Raw genomic sequence first — 26,686 nt, 5'->3', positions numbered from 1 at the left:
GCTGTTAACTTTTTCTTAATGGTACGTATTAAGCCTGAGAAGCGATCAAGGCATGGAGCTCAGTGTGCTGGGAAGTGTAAAGTGGATGCATATGCCGTGAATCTTTTAGGACACAGCGAATCTAGAAAAAAGCAGGGGCTTGTGAGGCTGAGGCTGCCTCCTGTAGTGTCTTTGTGAAGGTCACAGGAAGAGTGCTGGAGATCAACACGGTAGCATCATGCTCAGTAGCATTTATGGTTTGCATTGTAGTTCAATTTATTTTGTTAACAGATCATCATACTCAACATTAACAGTAGTACGAGGCTCTTGCAGCTGATAACAAGCAGGGAGTATCCTAGTTGTCTCCCTAGGAGCTCTGGTTTTGCTTAGGTTAGGCTGTCAGATGTCATTCCCAGAGTGGTTCCAGCTCTAGGTCTGTGGGAATAATGGAAATAAATGTTAGAAAACCAGAGCTAATGGGCAACAATCATCCTGTTACAGTTCAACAGATGCATATAAGGTCAGGTTATTATGCATAAAGATAAACCTGTCTAGTGTGACCCGTGTATCCACTACAGCCCACCTGATGGGTCCAGAGTCAATGTAAGAAATTCCCGAGGCCTGAATATAAAGCCGTCACTGTTATGCTAAGGTACATCATACAGTTTTTTTTTCTTTGAACTAATGGTGTATGTAAGTTTCTGATGTATGAGTATGAATAATCACTGCCAGAGCGAAAAAAAGCAACCAATGCACATGAGGCCCCTCAGTCATGGGACTGAGATAATAGTTCAGTCGTTACTTTAGTAACTCACTGAGTGTGAGGTTTTAATCAAATCACCTTCCACTTTGTAATGAAGCAGATGTGTCTCCCCCTTGTTTATTTTCTTTTCCACGACACTACAGCAGAGTTGTATCATAATTCTATTTGCACAGTGCAAGAAATTCCATCTTTCATTGACCCAATGAGTTTATGCCTTGGAGTGAGGATGAGAAAGGAGACACCTCCATGCCTCCCTCATATGTTTCTCTCGTGGTGTCAGCACCTAGTTGTGCTGAGTGTGATTCTAGTAGCATTTTCCCTCTGACTCGATTCTGCAGCATGAGCTAACTCCTTTATCTGTTGGCAACCCAAGGAACACTAATTGTTTCCAAAGCTGAAGGAAAAAGATAACTGGCTTTGTGGGATTTATTAAAAGACAGTAATTCCTTCTCCAATGAGGCATGCAAATGTGGTCACAATCAACTTGGCGGTTAGAAGAAATTGATCAAGGGGCCCAATAACTGTCAAGATGACAAGTCAGGTTTATAAAAAGACTTTAGTTAAGAATGAAATAGCATCAAGCTGTTGAGTGGAAGACATGAATTGTGGGTGTACCTAAGGATGGGAACACCTTGAGACAAAGGCTTCAGCTTCTACAAGCTGTTGAAATCTCTAGAGTGAGGTGGGCTTTCAGTGAAAAATACATAGCCAGCCAAAGTTAGTTTAATGAATTTAGGAACTGCTTCACACTAAATAATGTGCCAATTCCATCATCAAGAGCATAATTATTAGAGTAAGAAAAACCATAGAAGAACTTGGATATATTCTAGAGCAATTTAAGATATGAAGAAAAGGCTGGTCTATGGGGAGAGGGGGGAGGGAAGACAAGTGCTCACTACTTAGTTTGGAATCAAAGTCAAGTGCTGGATTCAGAGCAGCTCACAACTGCTGATAATTAAATGAATCCAGGATTGTCCTACAGAGCTACAGAATTCTACCTGGAACCCAAGAATCATAATCTGCTGGCTGTGTTCTAGAAACCTAATAGAACTTTTAGGTTATGGCATCATTATGTCTAGACATCAAGTGCCCCAGTCCCACAGCCTTGTGAACAAGGTATAATTTGCTCTTTCAAAGCCACATAACTGCTCCAAATATAACAACCCTTTATAATTGCAGATTGTGATTATAATAAACAGGCAGTGGGTAAAATAGAGCTTGAAACCTATGGAAGGAATATGTGAGTGATTTTTAGGGCTTCCTTCTAGCTGATCAAAATATGTTTGGGTGGCCAAACAATTGGGTGATGCAGAAATTGAAGGACTAATTAAAGGCCATAGAAAAATATTGACTAATGCGGGAGAAATGATAAAATATTTATAGAAGATAATGACTAGAACCAGAAGAATCAGTCTATTAGAAGCCTTCGTTAATCTGTCACTGAAAAAAAGTTTACCTGTTGATTTAGCTAGCATTAAATATTTCAGAAAGTTGTTAGGTTAAAAAAAAATCTCTTAATCTATCAAATTAGTGTTACCTTTCCTTAAAATACTCTCTTTTTCAATTTGTGCTCCCAGGGACTGAAAGAATATGAATATACATGAGACACCAAAAAATGCACTGAGTTCCTAGAGAATAACATAATCTGGTGAAAACAAATTCAAAGGCGAAGTTATATGGCTTTCCAAACAACACGAATTCTTATTAAGGCTAGGGATACTAGGGATACCTCAAAGGGTGGGAGGTGAGGTAATGTTGTGTATTGGGATTTTAACTCTATAGATTATATGTGGATTGAGATGAAGGGAGACTGAATTAATTTAAATGAGGGAAAACGATTAGTTTAGCAGCAACAGAGACCAGATACTATTTTTAACTCTAGAATATTTATACTCAAGTAACTTGGCTTTTAATTTTTTAATTGAGGTATAAGTGACATAACATATTAGTTTCAGGTGTGGCCTTTAGCCTTTTTCTCCAGAAATAGTTCAGTGAACTTACTTTCCCTTTAAGACACAATATTCATATGCAAAAGCACAAGAATATATAGGCAGGGAAACTTGTTTTAGTTTAGATTCATATAGTGGACAAAGAATGTTGCCTGCCATGCCAATAAACAATAAATGTTGCCTGCAATCAGACACTGCAGCTGTCCTGACAGTGTGCCCTGAGGGGAATTCAGGATGGAGAAAAACAGAAAACTTTCTCGGCTTCTGGATGCTGGCCCTATGCATATCTAAAGCAGTAATTTCAGTGACCCCAGATTCTTGCACCTTCCCATATGATAGAAAATAACTGAAATCATTAAATTGAGTTGTCTGTTCTTTGTGATTAACAATAATCTTTGATGTTCAACTTCATGTTTGTTTTTTCAGCAAAAAAACTCCTATATATCCTGACTCCTCCCTTACCTCCTCAGAACTATCTGAGAGGCTGTCTCCTGGGCTGTAGTCCTCAATAAGGTCCCCGAATAAAACATAACTCACAACTTTCAGGTTGTATGTTTTTCTTCAGTCGACAGTTGTATCAGTAGTAGAAGCGGCAGCAGTAACAACTTTGCTAGTATTACTGCTACTATTTTCTAGGAATGTTATATGCATAATCATTTCACTTAATCATTGCAACAATGCTGAGAGGTAGATATTACAATTTCTTCTTACAGAAAAGGGAACTGAGCTCTAGGCAGTATAATTTAAGTTTATAAAGATAGATGGAGAGGGGATTCTAATCCAGATTGGGTGATTCCAAAAATGAGTTTCCTTGATCATCTCCATTGCAGTGCCTCTCAGAATGTTAATTTTCTTTTGCTGTTTCTAATGATTCATATTGTTGATAGTTGGAAGCTTGAATTTCATTAGTCAAAGACTTTTGCTTCCATATCATTTTAGGAAAAGATGTCAGTAAATCAGCAAAGTTAAAATTTTACATCATTGAAAAGCCTGTTTAAGATCTGAGATAAACCAAAACCACTTTTTTAAATCATTTTTTTAAATTTCAGAAGCAATATCTTTAAAATGAATACAATTAAATCTAGAGAGAAAATATTTTTGTAGAAATGTGCACAGTTGAGGTCACCTTCAGTTTAAAGTATGGAGTTCTATCAAAATTATTTTGTACTTTTAATATCTTTATCAGGCATTTTTTAATGGGTGAAAATGTACTATCTGAAAGAAGCAAGTAGTACTATTTCAACAGTGTTGCTTTAATTTGAGGAATGCCGCTTTCCTTCTGAGAATCCTGCCATGTTATCTTTAAGACTTGATGGTCTGTCTTCAAACTCAGTTTTTTCTATTGAATGCATTAAAACCCCTGAAATGATCTCTATACTGTCCTTATCTTTGATGTGAGGTTAAGATGGATATAGTACCAGGCTGGGGATCTGAATTCTAGTCCTAAATTTGTCAGAAGTTGGTCGTATATACTTGCATAAGCTTCTTGACTTTTCCATATGCTTAATATTTTCATCTCATAAAATAGTCTCATAAAATGACTTTAAATAACTGTTAGAATAATTTGGACAAATAGTCTCCTTCCCATTATGATTTTAAAAATACATTGTACAAAGCTGGGTTCTTTGCTGCCTGTAAAAACCGTACTTACCTAAGACAATACACATGCATCAGGACTGTAGGGTATTCATTTCAGCATCAATCTGAAATGAAAAAAATTATTTAAATCATGGAGTGTTTTGTTTGTAGACTAGTAGGTCATTTCAGAAGGTATAACAAATTTTTTTGAACCTTGTTTAGAGGAAAGGGTTCTTGTCAAAATGCAGTTTTTTAAAATTTATTTATTTATTTTATTTTTTATGACTGTGTTGGGTCTTCGTTTCTGTGCGAGGGCTTTCTCTAGTTGTGGCAAGCAGGGGCCACTCTTCATCGCGGTGCGCGGGCCTCTCACTATCGCGGCCTCTCTTGTTGCGGAGCACAGGCTCCAGACGCGCAGGCTCAGTCGTTGTGGCTCACGGGCCCAGTTGCTCCGCGGCATGTGGGATCTTCCCAGACCAGGGCTCGAACCCGTGTCCCCTGCATTGGCAGGCAGATTCTCAACCACTGCGCCACCAGGGAAGCCCAAAATGCAGTTTTATATTGAACTTTTAATTGACCATCCTTCACATCCTTATTTAGTTTCACAGTGTCCCTGCTCTTGAAGAGTTTACAGTATTCCAGGAAAAAAGACAAGGAAAAAATGACAATAGTTAATAGGTGCTAATTATTGGGTGTGCACTGAATGTTAAGGCATAACACCTTGGGTGCCAGGGAAGGATTCCCAGAGGAAGTGGTGTCTAAATTGAATTCAGAATCTTAATGAAAGATTGAGCCATGTTAGAGGGTGTGAATAGGGCAATCTGGGATGAGTCGTTAGGTGCAAAACCTTGAGGTAAGAGCAAGCTTAATGTACTTGAAAAATTGCAAGTAGTTCAGGAGAACCAGCACAAGAGGAACAAGAAGTAATGATCAGTTTGGAGAGGAAACCAAGGGTCCAAATTCTTTGATTAAAAAAAAAAAATTGGACTTCAATTTAGAAGCAACGGAGAGCAATTAGAATGTATTAACCATTTTGTGCTTTGCAAAGGTTATTTTGACCTCAGTATAGAGATGGAATTGGGTGTGAGGCACTGGAGGAAGACTGGAGATGGGAGACCAAGGTTGTAATCCCGGCAAAAGATTGCCTAACAGTACTGATAATGTAGAAGAAGGTATCTACTGAGAGATATTGAAGAGTTAGAATTGATAGGATTTGGAATTTAGTTGAATGTATATAGAAGTCAAGGATTCCATTTTAGACAATGTGTGAATGATGATAATATTTATACATTTCGGAAATAAGAGGGGGTTTTAAGGGAAAGACTTTGGGCATGTTGAGTTTGAATTTCTTGTGGGACAAGAGAGCCCCCATGGACAGTTGGATAAAAATGTTGGTGCTGAGGGGAGAGATTCTGGCTAGAGGTAGAGATTTGAAGATTGAAGGCATGTCCATGGATGAGAACACTCAGGGAAAATGTCATGTCATGAAAAGTGAAGAAGATCATGGAAAACATGGAAACTTAAGGGATAGGTAGAAGAGGAAGACAATACTGAAGAGAGTAAGAAGGGAAGAGTCAGAAGGAAAAAGATAAAATATGATAATGCAGATGACAGTTGTTTCAAGAAGAAAAATAATTGTGGGTATCAAGTGTTTTGCAGAGAAGGCTGGTAAGATAAGGACTGAAAAATGTTTATTAGATTTAGCAAGAAGATTTCAGTGTGACTTTGCCATTAGTGGTATGGTAGCATCAGAAGCCGTACTGCAAAGGGTAGAGGAATTAATAAGAGGTGTAAGGAATGAGAGTATATACTGTTCAAGAATCTTGGCTCTAAGGGAAGGAGAAAAGTAGCTAAGGAGTAGTGTCTAAAGTATCTTAGTTTTTTAAGATCAGGAGATAAGTAACTTTAAATTAGAATCATTAAAAAGGTATTGTTGAAACAAAAGAGTGTAACTAATGAAAGAAGCTTCGAAGGAAGTGGGATGAATGGAATTCAGAGTGATATTACTGACCTGGTATCATGTTTGCTATTTTAACAATAATTTTGGATTTTCAGTCAGTAATTAATAGTTTTCCGGTATCGGTAATTTGCCTTTGTCATTATTAGCTAAATTAGGGCTGAATTCTGACAATGACATGGAGTGACAGTAACGGACTCATGAAATAAACTTATGATTTTCCGTATATAATCTCTGTATATCTCACTCAACCCATGTGTAAAAGGGGAATTAAAATGTTACCTAACATTTAGAATTGTTTTAGATCATTCTCTAAATACATGTAAAGCTATTAATATTCTGCTTAACAAATAGAAATGGTTTAATAATTGCTAGCTATGACACTGAGGATTATAAAATCTACTTATACTGAGAGATGTAACAATTTTTCCTGAAGTATGGGAGAGAAGACAAGGGGAGGGAGAGAAGGAGGTGAAGGGGATGAGAGAGGAAGAGTCAGTCTCCTCTTTGCCCAGCTTCTCTTGGTTATTTGCATTTGACTGTCTTCGAAATTTTAATGATCAACTCCAGCACATAACAGTGGCTTTCTGAAAACTTTGGGAAATCTGTTGGGACATCTTAGGGATAGCATAGTAATGAGTTTTCAGAAGAATGAACAGGGATGCCTTGCCTGAATGATGGAGAGAAATAAAAATCAAGTCTAATTTTGCAGTTGTAAGTTTTTCTACAGTCAGTGGGCCTCTATGGAAAATAAAAATGGACCAGTTCTGAGTGCCATGGTAGAACCAAAAGAAAATTACACTGATGGTTCTGTTTCCTGATCATTTCAAGATCAGGGTGAGGGTAGGTAGGGGTAGATGACCACATAATGAAACACTGATTTAGTATGGTTCAGAGGCCCCTTCTGCCACTCTTCTAGCAACTGTGCCAAGTATATTTAGAATGGCAGACAGAAATGGATCCCTGGATATAAATGACTTGGAGTGAATGTAGTAGATGGGCACTACTTATAAGGAAAAGAAACTGTCAAGCATTTGGACAAGGAGATTAAATGATAAATTTAATGATAAATTATAATCCAAATTATAGGGTAAATGGGACAAATATTTACACTAAGCATTGAGAATTAAAGTGAATGCTGTTCTAGCAGATTGAAGTCAGAAAGCAGAGGTGAGCACACCTACCTCACAATGAGATTAATGTGGAAAGACAATCAAAAAGGCTAACAAACACCAGAGGGTCTAACGTCCGAGGGCTCTAAATAATCAAATGTTCATGAGTATCTCAACTCCATTCCCCTCACTGTTCTTTAGCAATTGAAAGTCTGGCTACTCAGAAGCAGCACTGCTATAAATTTACTGGTTATAAAGCAAGAAAATAGAACATTACAAAACTGCCTTCTCATCATGGTTGTTGAAAATAAAGTTTTAAAATGGCAATGTGTTATAATGAAAAATATAGTGAAAAGCAGATTAAAGACATGAAAAGCAAGAGGCTTGAAGGAAGCATGTGCTTCGTGCATAAAGCTCAGTTTGTCTCGGATGAGGTCAAAAAGAAAAGTGTGTAGCTGGATGAACAGATGATGGGACTAGAGACGGGTTACAGAAGTGGTATTTTTGACAGAATATAAGAAAAGGATTTAGGCTTTTTTTCCCTTGATGACTGCATGAGGCCGTCAGAGCAAATTCTGCTGATAGAAAACACCTTTTAGGTAAGGTGACTTTTTTTTTTTTTTTTTTCCCCTTCTGGAAAAGGCAGCCTAAGCAGCTATTTATGTTACCCAAAGCCAGTTGGTAGTCCAGGAAGGAACTGTTCGATTTAGTTGCCTTATGCTAAATGTTTTAATGCCGATAATGACCAAAATATCCTAATACTCCAACTCTTTCAGTTTTTGTTTAGAATCTTACTTGTTTTGAATTTTAATGAAAGGTGAGCGTGATATATTTCTCAGCAGAATTTAAAGAACAGGCTTTTATTGTACTGTACCCTTTTCATCTGGAATTCTGACTTTACAAATTATTACAAACAAGGTTGGCAAATACGTTTGGGATTGGAGTGTATACATGGAAATTGGAGGAGAAATCAGAATCTTCAAGGGTATAGAGAAGAAAGACAAACAACATGATGTAGCTCGATTTGTTAATTTAAGGCTTTGTTTGGCAGTATACGATGAAAACCAAAACTTCACTAAAACGTTCAGAGAATTGGTACGTATAACCCAAAACTTAAAAGAACAAAAACAAAGGCACAAACAGCTTTTCCCAGTCTAACTTTCCAAAAACCACTTCAAATATAAAAGAGCCTCTACTGAGAAGAGAGAAAAGACATTTTCTAGTTGGTAGAGAAAGCCAGACTAGACTCAGTAGAAATTATGAGGAGAATATCATGGTTTAGTTTATAGAAAAATGTTCTCATACATGAAGCTACCGGGCAGTGAAATAGTCTACCTCTAGGAGAAAATTAATTGACTGTATTTAAATGGAAGCTGAATGACCTGTGGAAGGGATTAACTGAGTAAAAGATTACACTAAATGAGCTTCAAGGTTTTCTTCTGACACATAAACTTTTGTGATTTTTATTAAGTTCTTGGATATTATCAAATGTGCTCTAATAGAATAGTAATAGAAATAGAATAGAAAAATAATAGAATAATAAAATGAAACCAGGCTTTGTTGCTTTCATGGTTTAAATGAACAAAATTTCATGTAAGTTCTTGAAAAAATTCTTTAACTTATAGAAAAGGACTTCTGATTGGCATTAAATCACTGGCCTAAGTAGTATTAACTTTTACACTGTAGTTAAATTATTTTTATGTAAAGGCAAAAATGATGGGTCCAAAATAGATCATAAATGTTTCCTTCCCAATAGACAACAAAACCAACAATAGTTGAATCCGGCCAAAAGGGATACAACTTAATAACATGAACTTTAGAAAGAGGTGAGCAAAGGAAGATACTATTTTGGTATGGCATAGAGTTGTTTTAACCCTGGCTCTATATTCCAGAAATAGAATGCGTGAGACATCAAAATTCTTGGAATTGTCACTAATACCTCCAAATTAGCTGTAAAGTGAAATGGAGTGCTCTCTTTACCTTTTTTGACTATTCTAATATAGCATTCTGAAATGACTGCTGGAGAATAATGGGTCAAATGGAGGATATAAACAAATGGATTACTGCATCTGAAAAGGCCAACAAAACATTTCCCCATGAATAGGACAGGCAATCAATAACAAATGAGTAAATCTTACTATATAAGTTCTTAATACTATGCAGTGATAAGTAGAGGGTTAAATTTTCTTACCTCTGAATTGCAGTAGAGAGGAGGTGAGTTTATAGAACAACACTTGGAGGCAAAGTCTGAGCGCTTGGCAACCAGCTCTTCGAGTTCTGTCTCTGTGGCATCAGGCAGTTTTCCTCTTAGCCTCTCTGCCAGTCTGAAAGGCCAATTTTATGTAAAGTTTTACTAGATGTGTTTTATAAACATGTCTAGTGCAAAATGATAGCCACTTCAGATCTTTAGCAACAAAAAAGGAAAATATAGTTGCCCTTCTTAACAAAATTTAATATCTGTGGAATGATTTTTAGTGCCTCAATTTGAGATTAGAAAGTGAAACCTGTCTCTTTAGGTCATGAAAGTAAACATACAAACTGTTGCTGAATTTGAATTCCCGCCCTTCCCCTTTCATTCGCTCAGTTGCATCAATCAGCATGGATGACTTCCTCCTCCATTCTCCCTGACCTTTCATCTTCTCTCAAGTTCTAGATTTCAAACTCCTCGAAGAATACTTCCCTTACAGGACTTTGTCACCTTCATGTATTCTCCCTCATTTTATGTAATTTTCCCTTCAGTTTGCCTACTTCTTAACTACCTATGCTAGAAAACACAAGAAAGGTTAGAAACTTTGGCTCTTGTTTTTAGCTCTACTATTACTAACTATCTCCCTTTCAAGACGGTGCTAGGATCTGAATTCTCTTGATTCTCTCCCAGTTTGATTGGTCTATGATCTTGGTAACTCTCTACCCTCATAATGGTTTATGACTCAGCCTGGTTTACGACTTTCTCCAAGAAATACTTGCCAGCCCAGTCAGTAGTGGGATTGGGAAGTAGTAGAGACCCAAGTTTATCTGGAGTTGGGATTAGTAAAATGGATACAGGGAAAGTCCAAGAGGGTGAGGGGGATAGCCTGCTTATAAAAGCATTATTGAAAAGAGTTGGTCCCAGCTGGGAGGGAAAGCAAGTCAGACCAGAAGGAACTCACAGGATAGGGAGAAAAAGGGCACGTATGGGATTGTAAATACCTAGACGCAATCGTTTCAATCTTCTCTACTTTCAAAACTCAAAATGTCAATTTTACTGCATTAACATTTTTAATGTATTGAGATTATATTAATTATCACTCAGTTGCCCCGGGTAATCCTGGAGTTCAAAACTGTTGGCAGAGAACTTAATCTTGCATTATCTGTAACATTCTATAACGCCTCCATAATCTATTAATTATGTAATTTCCTGATAACTGGGAAATAACCATTTTGAACTTAAGGATTTCACAGCTTTTTTTCTTTTAGAGCTTTGTTAAGGTAGACTTCATGGGGGTCACTGAAGAAGGTGTCATCCTTTTGGGATTCTTTATAAAGGTCTTTTTGTGGGGTTGTATTTGTGCTTACTTGATCTGTGTTGTTCAAAATGATTGGAAATGAATCTAAGAAGTTAATAAAGTTGAGAATGACATGATCTTCTCAACAGAGATTTTCCAGGAAGCCAGTAAAGCTTTTCATTATTATGGCCTATTATTTTAGTGTTAACACTTATTTATAAAGAAATGCCTTCCTTTTTTTTTTTTTTATAAACAGTTTCACTTAATTTTTATTTATTTATTTATTTTATTTTTGGCTGTGTTGGGTCTTCGTTTCTGTGCAAGGGCTTTCTCTAGTTGTGACAAGCGGGGGGCCACTCTTCATTGCGGTGCGCGGGCCTCTCACTATCGCGGCCTCTCCCGTTGCGGAGCACAGGCTCCAGACGCGCAGGCTCAGTAGTTGTGGCTCACGGGCCCAGTTGCTCCGCGGCATGTGGGATCTTCCCAGACCAGGGCTCGAACCCGTGTCCCCTGCATTGGCAGGCAGATTCTCAACCACTGCGCCACCAGGGAAGCCCATGCCTTCCTTTTTGACTTAGCACATCTAAAGTCTTCAACTCTGCTTCAAATAGCAGTACTGGGCTACTATGATCGATAAATTTGGAGGAATCAGCCAGAACAAGTCCCTTACTTTTTCTTGTACTCAGTAAATGTGTTTTCTGAATAATCGGCACACAGTTCTTGTCCCTTTTCAATGAAAGAAGATAGTTCTCTCGTCAATTGAGGGCCCTGTAAGAAAACAATTATTTGTCTTGAAACACTGTTCAGGGAGATGTGAAATCAGAACTCCATGCAATGTATCAAGATGAGTGTTTATTATCTCTATCAGATATTGGCTAACGTATTCTACATAAGACCAGATGGTAAATATTTTAAGCTTTGTAAGTCCTGTACAGTCTCTGCTGTACCTACTCAACTGCCACCATGGCAAAAAAGAAGCCATAAACAATAAGTAGAGCTATATGCCAATGAAACTTTATGAACACTGATGTTGGAGTCTTATATAATAAATTTTCATGTATAATGAAATATTATTATTTTTAGGGCATTTAAAAATGTAAGACCATTCTTAGGTCACAGACACCAGGCCAGATTTGCCCTATGAGCTGCAGTTTGCCAACCCTTGATCTATATAGCAAAGTTGATAAAGAAAAGGTAGCACATTGTACCTTAGCGTTGAAACAGGCAGTAGAGTCTTCAGAGTGGCAGCATTCATCAAGGCTTTTCAGGGTTGGCTCAAGTATTTTACTGAGGAATACTTCTGGAATATGAGTCTTCCTACTTAGGTCAAAGGTATACCTGGGATGAAAGAGCAAGGAGATAACACTCTTTAACATGGGTAGATTTGTGTAGGCATGTCATGTTTTGAAATTTGACATCTATTAAGGCAGAATACCTGCCTTCTTAATTAAAAATACGCTTTAATTAAAATTGACTCCAAATCAACAGGTTTGAAGTTAAAATCAATATTCTCATTTGAATGCAAATTATTAACAGTTGCTTTGAAGTATTGTAACTAGTTAATTTAACTCAAGTAAAATGGTGTATGTACTACATATAAATTTGTTTATGTATTTATATATAAACAGATCTACTTCAAATGCATATGGAACTGTCCTTTATGCAACTATAATACAATGAACCCTATATAAAGCATCAAGTGAGTGACTTAGGTAGCTCTTCTGTGAAAGTAGTTTGTGTAAATTCTTCCATTGTCTCATCCCATTGTTTATGCATTTATAAAAACAATGAGTACTTAGACAAATGTAAATTAGTTTCAATCCAAATTCAGTCTAAATCCTGCTCTCTAATCCTGGTAATTGATTTTGGGGCCTGTTGACTTAATTGAGAAATATTTTTACACCTCAAGTATGCACATACTCGTAGTTCATGCAACTCAGTATACACAACCAATGGTTTATTTTAGTTCTTAGCTGGAGGAAAACAGATAAAGGCTTACCATTTCTTCCCATTTTAATTTCTTTGTCACTTAATGCTAGTGAATATCAATACTGTCAAATTAGATCAACCCTACTTACTGATCCAGGACTTTGGTGTTTCCTTTATCACACATGTCTTTGTTTGTGGGCAACTTGACATCTGGCAGGTCGGGGTTTTGGGCAGCTGGCATGAAGTAAGTGCACACAAAAATGTCCATGGGTGTTTTTTCTTGACAACAGTCCTTAAACTTAGAATTCTTTGTGGATAAGTTGTCACAGATTTTTACTGTGTATTCAGGCAGCTACAAAAGCAATTGTCAGTTTGTGCATTGTTAGTTTCCTAGTTAGTCTAATTAAAAATAAGGAAGGCTTACAAAAGTCAGTGTGAATGCTCTTTCAAGGTACATTGGTAGGACATTTGCGGAGGGCAATTTGTCAATGTGTACTAAGAGCCTTAAAGTATACAATCTGATTTCCACGCATTTACTCTCAGAAAATAATTATGGGTGAAGGGAAGATTTAGCTATAAGGCTATTAGGGCAGCATTGCTTAACATATTAAACTGAAACAACCTAAATCCAATAAAAGGGGACTGGTTAAATAAAAAGATGGCATATCTAGGTAGATAAATGCAGCATATGCAATACATACATAGAGTCCCACTTAACCATTATAAGTCAGGTTATAGAAAAACACCTATGGACACAGACAGGTATCCTTAATGAAAAAAGGCCAGGTAACAAAGTATCTATTTCTAAAGAGGTCCACAGACACGTAGTGACTTTTATTTAAGTAACAGTTCAAATTTGTATCTACTTGAAAGGATTATATAAATGAAAGGTGAGATATTTGGATGACTATCAAATTTTAATAGACATAACAAAAACATTAGACACTTTTAATAATGGTTGTAGTGTTGTCTAATAGAACAGATGATGAATGATGAAAAATAATTTCTATCTGTACTGTGCAATACTGAGCATTTGAAAAGTGGCTAGTGTTACCAAAGTTGAAGTTTAATTTAAACTTAACTATATATGACTAGTAGATCTGCATTGGGCTCTGTAGGTAGAGTAAGGTCTTGGGAATCAGAATCTTGTCCTTGTGTGTGGACTTTGCCACTTGCTAGTTGTATGACTTCAAAGTATTAATCCTTGCTAATCTTCTGTTTCCCTCATCTGTAAAATTGAGTTAACAATATATTTAAATTTCATAGGATACATATGAGGATTCATTGAGATGATGCATGTAGAAAGCTGCTTAGGAGAATGCCTGCCACTCAGTATGTGGCTCGTGATGATGACGATTTTCTTACCTCCTTAGCCATGCAGTCCTCAGAGGCAGACTCACAGCACTTGGAGACGATTGTAGTAATACCTTCAGCCAGCGGCAAAACATCTTCCAGATTCGCAGTAGGCACTTTCTGGGCAAATTTTATGAGATGGCTAAACAGTTAAAAATGAATTAGTAGTTTACCCATATTCTCAGTTTTTTTTGGTTTCATTATGAACACAGAGTCGGGAGGAGTATTAGCATAGTTTTAATTCCTCAACAGCTGCGTAGAGCACAACTGCTATGTGATGGATCCTTTGTGCAGAAGTCACTATTCAAAATTCAGTCATCCCCAATGGATCTTTTCATATTTTCAGTACTGATATAGAGCTTCTCTTCTGGCCAGATCTACGTAGTTGAAGCATGCCTTTAAAATGTTAGATCTAACGTATAGCTGATTCACTTTGTTATACAGCAGAAACTAACACAACATTGTAAAGCAATTATACTCCAATAAAGATGTTAAAAAAAAATAGTTGTGATAAAAAAAATGTTAGATCTAAAATGGCAATAAAGAAAGCACTAATGTCTATTCATTAAGGCCAGCGTTGTGTTTTTGTGACCCCTCATAGTCTTTAAAAATTTTCATAAGTTCATTTTAGAAACTACAGATAAAAGAAATAATGAAGACCTATAGCCCTAGACCACAGAGTTAATAAATGTTGATGTTTTGGTGTATTACCCTGATGTATTTTATAAGGCTTACAAGGTATTTTATAAGCGATTGTGCTCTGCTATACCATTCACCTATTTTCCTTTTTCACTTAATATATCAGGAATAGGTTCTATATCAATCTTTTTAAATTGTGGCAAAAAACATAAAATTGGCCATCTTAACCATTTTTAAGTGTATAGTTCAGTAATGTTAAGTATATTTACTTTTATATAACAGATCTCTAGAAATTTATCTTGCAAAATTAAAACTCGATACCCATAAATACTGCCCCCTCCCCACTGATCCACCCTCAGCCTTTGGTGAGCTTCTACCTTTTTGCTTTCTTTTTCTATGACTTTTATTACTTTAGATATTCTATATGAGTGAAATCATACAGTATTTGTCCTTTTGTGACTGCTTATTTTGCTTAGCCTAATGTCCTCAATGTTCATCCATGTCGTAGCATGTGACAGGAATTTTTTTAAGACTCTATAATATGTGATATAGGTATGTATTGTATGTATGTATCACACTTTATCCATTCATCTGTCAGTGGACATTTGGGTTGCTTCTACCTCTTGACTATTGTGAATAATGCTGCAATTAACATGGGTGTGCGAATATCTCCTTGAGGTTCTGCTTTGAATTTCCCTGGATATATATGCAGAAGTGAGATTGCTGGATCATATGGTGACTCTATTTTTAAATTTATGAGAAACCTTCATACTATCTTTCACAATGGCTGTACCATTTTGCATTCCCATCAGCAGTGCACAAGGATTCCAATTTCTCCATATCCTTGCCAACACTCATTTTCTGTTCTTTTGGTAGTGGTCATCCTAATAGGTGTGAGATGATATCTCATTGTGGCTTTGATTTGTATTTCTCTTATGATTAGTGATGTTGAATATATTTCCACTTACGTATCTCTTGTTGAATCATCTATTCAATTATTTTTAATCAAGTTATTTTTTGTTGAGCTGTAGAAGTTCCTTACGCATTCTAGATATTAAACCCTTATTAGATAGATGACTTGCAAATATTTTCTCCCATCCCATAGATTGCCTTTTCACTTGGTTTTTTCCTTTAAAGTGCAGTAGTTTAAGCTTGATGTAGTGCTATATATCTATTTTTGCTGTGACCTATGCTTTGGTGTCATTTCCAAGAAATTGCCAAATCCAATGTCCTGAGGTTTTTTCCCTATGTTTTCTTCTAGGAGTTTTATAGATTTAGATCTTTAATCCATTTTGAATTAATTTTAATATATGGTGTAAGGTAAGGGTTCAACTTCATTCTTTCGCAAGTGCAAATCCAATTTTTCCAGCACCATTTGTTGAAGAGACTTTTTTCTCAATCATGTAGTTTTGGCACCCTTGTGGAAAATCATTTGGCCATATATATTAGGGTTTCTACATGAGCTCTCTATTCTTTTCCACTGGTCTCTCTAGATCTTGTTATGCCCGTACCACAGTGCCTTTATTACTGTTGCTTTGTAATATGTTTTGAAATCAAAGTGTGAGACCTCCAACTTTGTTGTTCTTTTTCAAGATTGTTTTGGCTATAAGGAGTCCCTTGATATTCCATATGAATTTTAGGGTGATTTTTTTTTTTCTGTTTCAGCAAAAAAAAAAAAAAATGCCATTGGGATATTGATAGAGATGACATTGAATCTGTAGATTGCTTTGGATAGTATGGATATTTTTACAATATTCTTCCAATCCATAAGCATGAAATGTCTTTCTATTTGTAGTTTTGATTTCTTTTAGCAACACTTTGTTTTCATTAAATATTCTTTTAAAATATAATTATAACAAACTGGCATTCTCTCATAAATGGATATATCATGATTGATTTAAATATGCTCTATTAGGAAATATCTGTTTTTCATATTTAAAAAAAAATGTGGCAGCAATGTTTTTAGCTAAATCTTTGTCCACACTCAGTTCCTTGGAGTAAATTCCTAGACACTAATGCAAGTATAAATTTATGATTAAGACATATATGTATATTGTTATAGGGGGTTTTATACTATGAATTCCTATGCTCTGCATGCCAAATACTCTAAATGCAAGGAAAACTAAAGGGAAGTTTTAGAGAAGATGCCATTTAGTATTTCAGTAGTTCTAATGGAAGATTATTTTTAAAGGACTCATGAAAGTTTCTATGCCCTTTGGGGGAACCTTAAGATCTGGTGCCAGCATGAATTCTTTCATTACCATTAGAGGAAAAAACTTGTGGATCAGAGTAAAAGGAATTAAAGAGACTCTAAATACTGAAGATATAAAGCTGGCAAATCTAGATGTCTGAGGAGTTGAGAGACGTGTAAACATAGAAACTGTCAAAATTGTGAAATTAACAATAGCCATACAAAAATCAAAGTGAAGCTTATAAACAAAGTAAGTAATTAGAATAAATTCATGAAGCTTATGAGATGTACACTATAGAGCACTAAGCTTCATATAACAAGAATTCAGGAAGTTTTTTCCCAAGAAAAACATGGGCAAAGCAAGTAATAGGTGATGAATAAAAACAATTGTTTTTGCTCGTGTGTTTTGTAATACATGCTAATATGAATACTGAGGAGATAATTTCTAGTGGTCTACCAGTCTTCCCATGTGAATATATGGAAAAGGTTGATTAAAATCAAATTATGTTTTAGGAAAGTTTTGTTCCTTATTCATATTTTGTGTAGAGAAAAGAAAAAATAACTGGGCCCTATTTGAGGATTACTAGAGCATAACACTATGGTTTGTATCTTCTATTACAAACATTTTCTTAGAGAATCCTAATATTATGGATCAATAGTGCAGAAACAAACAGCTATACATGCTGATGGTGCTAAATCTTTACCTGAGCCTTGATTTCTCCTTCCCATAAGCAGAGTATTGTGAACAGATTCTATTTGACATTGTGGTGAGAAGTGATAAATGTTTAAGCTGAAGTCTCTAGAAAATAAATGAGAGAATGTCATTAGATGGTCAGGATCCATTGAAAGCAGTGTGCAGAAATGGCCAAAAAGAGACCATTTGGACTCCTTTTGATGACTAGAAAACTGAATTCTGACCAACGGAACTTTTTCCGCAGAGGTGGTTGTGTGTTTTTTCCAATTAACAAAATACAAAAGAGGCATTTTAAAAAGGTTTATGGATTCCAGAATCGGAATCTTTCTAACGTTATTTGAAAGGAACGGTATTAATAGAAGAAGAAGAAAAAAGAACATAACTATGTAACAAAATGACACTTACCTCTTTCAAAAAGCATACTGTTGGGTTTGGTGAGGTACAGCACGACCCTACCATGGAGAGAGAACTCTTGGTGTAACTGACTAATAGTGTCAAAGGAGCTTGTCCATAATTAATGGAATATTCATACATAAATCTGTGGGGGGAAAAATAGGATTGGTCAAAACATTTGTGGGAAACAATCTTTTTCAGAAGTATTTTGATGGAAAAAGGGTGCATGTTAGTTGATAGTTATAATATCTAAAAAGCACTAGGGATTTAGAGAAAGGGTTATAATACTAGTCACTTTTAATCAATATCTTCATTTAAAAAATCTTTTCTAAATTTCCATGTAGATTACTTGGGAGGGGTCATTTGTTCCTTTATTCCTTTAGCATCTACCATATGCATGGCCTATGGTAGCTGCTTATTAACGTTGGTGGAAAAAATTGAAATGAAGGTAATGGAATTATCTTTCATTATCTGTTTATTCTAGACAATTGCTATGTATAGGCTTGTTTGTTTGTTGAAATTATTTTAATTTTTGTGAGCATAAGCCACTAAGTGTCTAAAGAGACTGAGATCTTAGGCAAAATCCTCCCTGAATTTACAGGGATGGGCAAGCCAACCAACTTTTATGAAATCATGACTTTGATTTCATACTTCTAAAGCCAGTTTGAATGATGTTGCTTTTGACTTCTGTGTGTGTATATATATTTTTTCTATTATCATAATTTTTTTTCCAACTTTATGATCTTCTGAGAGTAAAGAATCAATATATAATCGGCTTTTCATGAATGTTAAACAATAAGGTGAAAGTATTATGTCCACTAATGTGGTACAACAAGTGTCATGTTCACAAGTGTTTCTGGGAATGTACTGTAAGAATGAAAAAAAGCTGTTTATTTCTTATGCTCTACTGGAAATTAAATACTTGTGCACAGCAATAAAATTCTATCAGATGGAGTATGCAAGGATCCCTAACGTAAGAGGAATCCCAATAGCTGCTGTCAAATACTTGAACATGTCATGTGGACAGGGGATCCAAGTGAGTCTGCTTCAGATACTAGAACTAGGATGAGAGAGGGTAGGCATTTGGGAAAGTTGACTTCATCTCCATCTGAGAAAGCTATTTGTAATAGGCACTGACAGAGATGGGATATTGTGGGTGACAGTCAAGTTTTTGTTATTGGTAATTGTCTGGGTTGCAGTATAAGAGGTGTTTATATAGAATAGGGGGTTAGATTAGACATGTATGTTATTTTATGCCCTGAAGTTTTACATATGATGAAAGCAGCTTACTGATCAGCAAACCCCTTGGGATCTTTCCTGAATGCCTCACAGATCTCATCATTTGTTGGCTCTACATAGGTAGGAAATTCTTGTGGCTGGTGCTTCAGGGCAGCCATACAGAGTTTCTTTTCAAGGCCCTCTTTGGTGCAGCACTCGGGAGTTCCTGGGTGCACTGGGAATGGAGAGTCACTTTCACAGGACTTAGCAGACAATGCTGAAGTCTAGAATGAGAAAAGAAAAGTAAACTCACATATGTGCAAGTTTCCAGGCTTATAGTTCTCCATTTAGTATAACATCTTAGTCTTAAATTTTAAAATTCTCATTAGTAACAAACTGGCCATGACAAGCTGCATTATTCTAGTTATAGGCTAGTACACGGTCTTATGTTAAGACTCAGAGTAGTACCAAAAGAGAACCTTCATTAACAAGTGAACTGTATGTGATTGCAGCTGTTAGAGGTTTGATCCTCTAGTTCAGTGTTTATCCACAGGGATATTAACATCTCTAAGGATGAGGGAGGTCATTTGAAAAAGCTCCATTGATTCTGATGTGATCTCCCATCTGTATTCTCTTCTAAATACCGCTAAGAATGGGGACCTCCCTCTTCCCTCCTCCCCTCCCTTTGTTAAATGAACAGGCTCTTAATCCTTGACTGCTTTCATCTTCAACATTGATTTGCATTCTCCTACTCAGTGGTTCTTGAGCCTGCTTTTGCATCACTGTATAAAAATAAGAAATGCCTGGGCTGCATAACACAGAAATTCTGATTCAGTAGGTCAAAGATGAGGCCTGAGGGTCTGTTTTTTTCCCAAAGTCCCAAAGTTTATTCTCCTGTGCATCATGGGTTGAAGCACTGGTACAATTTAATTTACTGCCTCAACAGTGGTACATAGATACGTGTGGGCAGACTAAGCCCATGGTAAGAGTACCACCAAAGCAGTTGTAGCAACAAAATGTTCTTTTTGGAAAGAATTTGATATCTGGAATAAAAATGTGGAATAGAAATAGTCCCATGGAAATAGAAATAAGCCCATGGAAAAAATCGGGGATTTACATGGGAAAAAGATTTTGACATCTTTACAATTATTTTATAAGATATCTTTTGAAGGTAAAACTTCTAAAGATCTTTCCTATCGATGAAGGAAAGCAACATGATGAATCATTTATGTAAACCAAAAGTAAACAGTGAATCTTTTCCCATTTCTTTCCCTGGCAACTTTCCTATTTTTCCTTTTTTATTACCTCCTTTCAAATAAAAAAACAAAGTTTACAAAAAAAGTAACATATTTGTAGAAAAAAAAATTGCTTTGTACAGCAGGAAAAAGGTGTTATCCAAAAAATGTCAATGCTATCTCTGTTCTTATGATCTGTCTCTAACAATCTTGGATGGGTTATGACCAAACATTTCTGGTCAAGGGATGGATTAGCAAATATATAAAATAAAATGGAAATAAACATGTGTTCTGTTTTTTTGATTGTAGTTGGTAGTTTGCTTGTTTATTTTAAGATAGTGCAGAAGGTTGTGTTGAAATGACATGTTATTTGTGGAGTTGTTGTTGGTGGGAGAAAACGATAAAGTTCTTAGAAAGTAGTTAAGGGCCAGGTAAAGAAATTAATAGGTAAGAGACATAGAATATATTCTAATCAGATCTTTGGAGCATTGTGTCTGTTGGGTAACTGCTGCAGTCTTGAGCAGGGAGACATTTGTCTGTAGAGGCCTTTATCAAGATGCAGCTAAATGTCATTTTTATTCATCCTGATGGACAGTATCAGTAAATTGCTAGAAACACCTGTAGTTTCACATTTTTCAGCTGTTGTCTATATTTTGAGAACTGTCATTTCAGCATTTTTTATTTCTGCGTGTATACTCTAAGGTAGAAAACGCAGAACTGTGTGTGTATATATAGGGCAATTTTTGAACCCCCAAATAACTTGAAACCAACACTAAGTTTTTCCAGGGCAGTTGGTACCAGTCTTGGCATGATACAGGTATGGGTATTGGTAGGCTTCTAAGATACACAGACTATATTAGAATTATTTTGAGAGGTCCATGAATTAATAATATACACCCCAGTTTTCTCATTTGAACCTTGTAGGACTAATGGGCAGAATTGGTTCACTATACCAGAATAAATTTGGGCTCTAGGGTAATAGACTTCATATCTCCCTCAAACTTGGAGTAGGTGGGTTGCTGTCTAAAATTTCCCCAAGATATGACGTAAAGGCCTGTCCTGACCCCCTTCTATGGGCCAGCATAGACATGGCCAACCACACAACCCACACAACCCTACCCTGTTGTCATAACAGTCAGGGTCGGCCCCCTCAGCACAGCAGGCTTCTGTCAAGGAGACAACTTCATTCACAAGATGACTGATCTGTTCAAAGGTGCCACTGGGAAATTTTCTGCTGTATAGGACCATTGACCTGAGGAGAAATAGAAGTCAATGTATGCAGAATTTTTTAAAGTTTTCACATTTGCACTATTTTAATATGAAATCTATTCAATTTTTTAGTGGACTATTGCACACATGTTCTTGACTAATGAAAATATGACATTGGCTTTAAAAATAAGTTTACCTAGAACAAAAACGCATCTTGTAACAGTAGAACTTGGGTTTGGGAGTTCCATCAAACCAGCCTCATGTTCTTTCCTCTCTCAAGCCTCCCCAAATGAACCTGTCCTTTACCTTGCTGCCTTTGAGTGCCAGCGTCCTAGCATGTACTATTTGCCTTTTAATTCACCTTAGAAAACTATGCTTACTTGTTTTCTCAACTCATTAGTATACTTGTAACAAATTCTTAGACCATATTAACAGTAGTTCAACTGGAATCTTTGGATGTCCTCCATTTGCCTGACATCTCTGCCCACTTTGACCCCGGGGCTCTATCCTCTTAATCTTAATGGAGATCAGTTCAGTCCCTGACGCAGAATTGAAGATACCTCACACTTAGCTTCATTCAAGGTCAGGTAACCAGGAGAGTGAGCGAGTACCTCATACTTACAAAGATGTGAAGTCATCTTTTCCCAGGCTGGCGAGTTCCTTGCAGACTTTATCTTTCTCATAATCTCGACCTAGGAACCAGAAATATATATATATAAAAGTATCTTTTTCCTTTTAAATGAATGTTGTATTAAATGTATATATACAAAGGGGGATCTTCCACATGATTCATCAGTGGTGAAAGTACCATTTTTCTCAATACCTATATGCAATTTCACTTTTTGGTGCCTTTCTGTTTTATCACAATGGATCAAAATTTGATGGCATGCTATAAACTTTAATGAAAATTAAAGAAATAAATTAAGAAAAAGAATGAACTATAGAGGGCAGACAACAGAAGCAAGAAGAACTACAATTCTGCAGCCTGTGGAAGGAAAACCACATTCACAGAAAGATAGACAAGATGAAAAGGCAGAGGGCTATATACTAGATGAAGGAACAAGATAAAAACCCAGAAAAACAACTAAATGAAGTGGAGATAGGCAACCTTCCAGAAAAAGAATTCAGAATAATGATAGTGAAGATGATCCAGGACCTTGGAAAAAGAATGGAGGCAAAGATTGAGAAGATGCAAGAAATGTTTAACAAAGACCTAGAAGAATTAAAGAACAAACACCTAGAAGAATTAGAACAAACAGATGAACAATACAATAACTGAAATGAAAAATACACTGGAAGGAATCAATAGCAGAATAACTGAGGCAGAAGAATGGATAAGTGACCTGGAAGATAAAATAGTGGAAATAACTACTGCAGAGCAGAATAAAGAAAAAAGAATGAAAAGAATTGAGGACAGTCTCAGAGACCTCTGGGACAACATTAAATACACCAACATTCACATTATAGGGGTCCCAGAAGGAGAAGAGAGAGAGAAAGGACCCGAGAAAATATTTGAAGAGATTATAGTTGAAAACTTCCCTAACATGGGAAAATAGCCACCCAAGTCCAGGAAGTGCAGAGAGTCCCAGGCAGGATAAACCCAAAGAGAAACATGCCAAGACCCATAGTAATCAAATTAATAAAAATTATTGAAAGCAACAGGGAAAAATGACAAATAACATACAAGGGAACTCCCATAAGGTTAACAGCTGATTTCTCAGCAGAAAATCTACAAGCCAGAAGGGAGTGGCATGATATGTTTAAAGTGATGAAAGGGAAGAATGTACAACCAAGCTTACTCTACCCAGCAAGGATCTCATTCAAATTCGACAGAGAAATCAAAAGTTTTACACACAAGCAAAAGCTAAGAGAATTCAACACCACCAAACCAGCACTACAACGAATGCTAAAGGAACTTCTCTAAGTGGGAAACACAACAGAAGAAAAGGACCTACAAAAACAAACCCATAACAATTAAGAAAAGGGTAATAGGAACATACATTTTGATAATTACCTTAAATGTGAATGGATTAGATGCTCCAACCAAAAGACACAGGCTTGCTGAATGGATACAAAAGCAAGACCCATGTATATGCTGTCTACAAGAGACCTACTTCAGACCTAGGGACACATACAGACTACAAGTGAGGGGATGGAAAAAGATATTCCATGCAAATGGAAATCAAAAGAAAGCTGGAATAGCAATACTCATATCAGATAAAATAGGCTTTAGAATAAAGACTATTACAAGAGACAAGGAAGGACACTACATAATGATCGAGGGATCAATCCAAGAAGAAGATATAAGAATTATAAATATATATGCACCTCAAGCACCTCAATACATAAGGTAACTGCTAACGGCTATAAAAGGAAATTGACAGTAACACAGTAATAGTGGGGGACTTTAACACCTCACTTACCCCAAGGGACAGATCATCCAGACAGAAAATTAATAAGGAAACACAAGCTTTAAAAGACACAATAGACTGGATAGAGTTAATTGATATTTATAGGACATTCCATCCAAAAACAGCAGATTACAGTTCACAAATGCACATGGAACATTCTCCAGGATAGATCACATCTTGGGTCACAAATCAAGCCTTGGTAAATTTAAGAAAATTGATATACCAAGCATCTTTTCTGACCACAATGCTATGAGATTAGAAATCAACTACAGGGAAAAAAAACGTAAAAAACACAAATACATGGAGGCTAAACAATACGTTACGAAATAACCAAGAGATCACTAAAGAAATCAAAGAGGAAATCAAAAAATACCTAGAGACAAATTACAATGACAACACAACAATCCAAAACCCTTGGGATGCAGCAAAAGCAGTTCTAAGAGGGGAGTTTATAGCAATACAAGCCTACCTCAAGAAACAAGAAAAATCTCAAATAAACCATCTAATGTTACACCTAAAGGAACTAGAGAAAAAAGAATAAACAAAACCCAAAATTAGCAGAAGGAAAGAAATCATAAAGATCAGAGCAGAAATAAATGAAATAGAAACAAAGAAAACAATAGCAAAGATCAATAAAACTAAAAGCTGATTCTTTGAAGATAAACTAAATTGATAAACTTTTGGCCAGACTCATCAAGAACAAGAGGGAAAAGACTCAAATCAATAAAATTAGAAATGAAAAGGGAGAAGTTACAATGGTACCGCAGAAATACAAAGCATCCTAAGAGACTGCTAAATGCAACTCTATGCCAATAAAATGGACAACCTGGAAGAAATGGACAAATTCTTAGAAAGGTATAAACTTCCAAGACTGAACCTGGAAGAAATAGAAAATATGAACAGACCAATCACAAGTAATGAAATTGAAACTGTGATTAAAAATATTCCAACAAAAGTCCAGGACCAGATGGCTTCACAGGTGAATTCTATCAAACATTTAGAGAAGAGCTAACACCTATCCTTCTCAAACTCTTCCAAAATATAGCAGAGGGAGGAACACTCCCAAACTCATTCTACGAGGCCACCATCACCCTGATACCAAAACTGACAAAGATACTACTAAAAAGAAAATTACAGACCAATATCACTGATGAATATAGATGCAAAAATCCTCAACAAAATACTAACAAACAGAATCCAACAACACATTAAAAGGATCATACACCATGATCAAGTGGGATTTATCCCAGGGATGCAAGGATTCTTCAGTATATGCAAATCAATCAATGTGATACACCATATTAACAAATTGAAGGATAAGAACCATATGATCATCTCCATAGATGCAGAAAAAGCTTTTGACAAAATTCAACACCCATTTATGATAAAAACTCTCCAGAAAGTGGGCATAGAAGGAACCTACCTCAACATAATAAAGACCATATATGAGAAACCCACAGCAATCATCATTCTCAATGGTGCAAAACTGAAAATATGTCCTCTAAGATCAGGAACAAGACAAGGATGTCCACTCTCACCACTATTATTCAACATAGTTTTGGAAGTCCTAGCCACGGCAATCAGAGAAGAAAAACAAATAAAAGGAATACAAATTGGAAAAGAAGTAACACTGTCACTGTTTGCAGATGACATGATACTATACATAGATAATCCTAAAGATGCCACCAGAAAACTACTAGAGCTAATCAATGAATCTGGTAAAGTTGCAGGATACAAATTTAATGCACAGAAATCTCTTGCATTCCTATACACTAAAAATGAAAGATCAGAAAGAGAAATTAAGGAAAAAATCCCATTCACCATTGCAACAAAAAGAATAAAATACCTAGGAATAAACCTACCTAAGGAGACAAAAGACCTGTATGCAGAAAACTATAAGACACTGATGAAAGAAAGATGATACAAACAGATGGAGAGATATACCATGTTCTTGGATTGGAAGAATCAACAGTTTGAAAATGACTGTACTGCCCAAAGAAATCTACAGATTCAATGCAATCCCTATCAAATTACCAGTGGCATTTTTTACAGAACTAGAACAAAAAAAATCTTAAAATTTGTATGGAGACACAAAAGACCCCGAATAGCCAAAGCAGTCTTGAGGGAAAAAAATGGAGCTGGAGGAATCAGACTCCCTAACTTCAGACTATACTACAAATCTACAGTAATCAAGACAATATAGTTCTGGCACAAAAACAGAAATATAGATCAGTGGAACAGGATAGAAAGCCCAGAGATAAACCCACACACCTGTGGTCAACTAATCTATGACAAAGGAGGCAAGGATATAAAATGGAGAAAAGACAGTCTCTTTAATAAGTGGTGCTGGGAAAACTGGACAGCTACATGTAAAAGAATGAAATTAGAATACTCCCTAACATCATACCCAAAAATAAACTCTTAGAGGGAAACATAGGAAGAACACTCTTTGACATAAATCACAGCAAGATCTTTCTTGATCCACCTCCTAGAGTAATGGAAATAAGAACAAAAATAAACAAATGGGACCTAATGAAACTTAAAAGCTTTTGCACAGCAGAGGAAACCATAAACAAGGCGAGAAGACAACC

At 36.2% G+C, this 26,686-nt stretch overlaps 1 protein-coding gene across 1 annotated transcript in view; it reads right to left on the bottom strand.

The window, feature by feature from the left end:
* Window positions 1-230: 230 nt before the first annotated feature.
* Window positions 231-26,686, bottom strand: part of GC (GC vitamin D binding protein) — a 40,277-nt gene continuing 13,821 nt past the window's right edge. Inside the window, exons 2-13 of the mRNA XM_036853818.1 lie at window positions 22,307-22,376; window positions 21,595-21,727; window positions 19,313-19,524; window positions 18,035-18,167; window positions 17,640-17,734; window positions 14,118-14,247; window positions 12,902-13,104; window positions 12,032-12,161; window positions 11,494-11,591; window positions 9,530-9,662; window positions 4,343-4,394; window positions 231-414 (exon numbers count right to left, since the gene is read on the bottom strand). Of these exons, the coding sequence (XP_036709713.1) occupies window positions 4,362-4,394; window positions 9,530-9,662; window positions 11,494-11,591; window positions 12,032-12,161; window positions 12,902-13,104; window positions 14,118-14,247; window positions 17,640-17,734; window positions 18,035-18,167; window positions 19,313-19,524; window positions 21,595-21,727; window positions 22,307-22,376 (1,370 nt within the window). The 3' untranslated portion in view covers window positions 231-414; window positions 4,343-4,361. The remainder of the gene's footprint in view (window positions 415-4,342; window positions 4,395-9,529; window positions 9,663-11,493; window positions 11,592-12,031; window positions 12,162-12,901; window positions 13,105-14,117; window positions 14,248-17,639; window positions 17,735-18,034; window positions 18,168-19,312; window positions 19,525-21,594; window positions 21,728-22,306; window positions 22,377-26,686) is intronic.

The sequence above is a fragment of the Balaenoptera musculus genome, chromosome 5 (assembly GCF_009873245.2).
Source record: "Balaenoptera musculus isolate JJ_BM4_2016_0621 chromosome 5, mBalMus1.pri.v3, whole genome shotgun sequence".
Lineage (NCBI taxonomy): Eukaryota > Metazoa > Chordata > Mammalia > Artiodactyla > Balaenopteridae > Balaenoptera > Balaenoptera musculus.
Note: the sequence above shows the minus strand (reverse complement) of the source record. Positions and strands in the feature narration are given on the sequence as shown.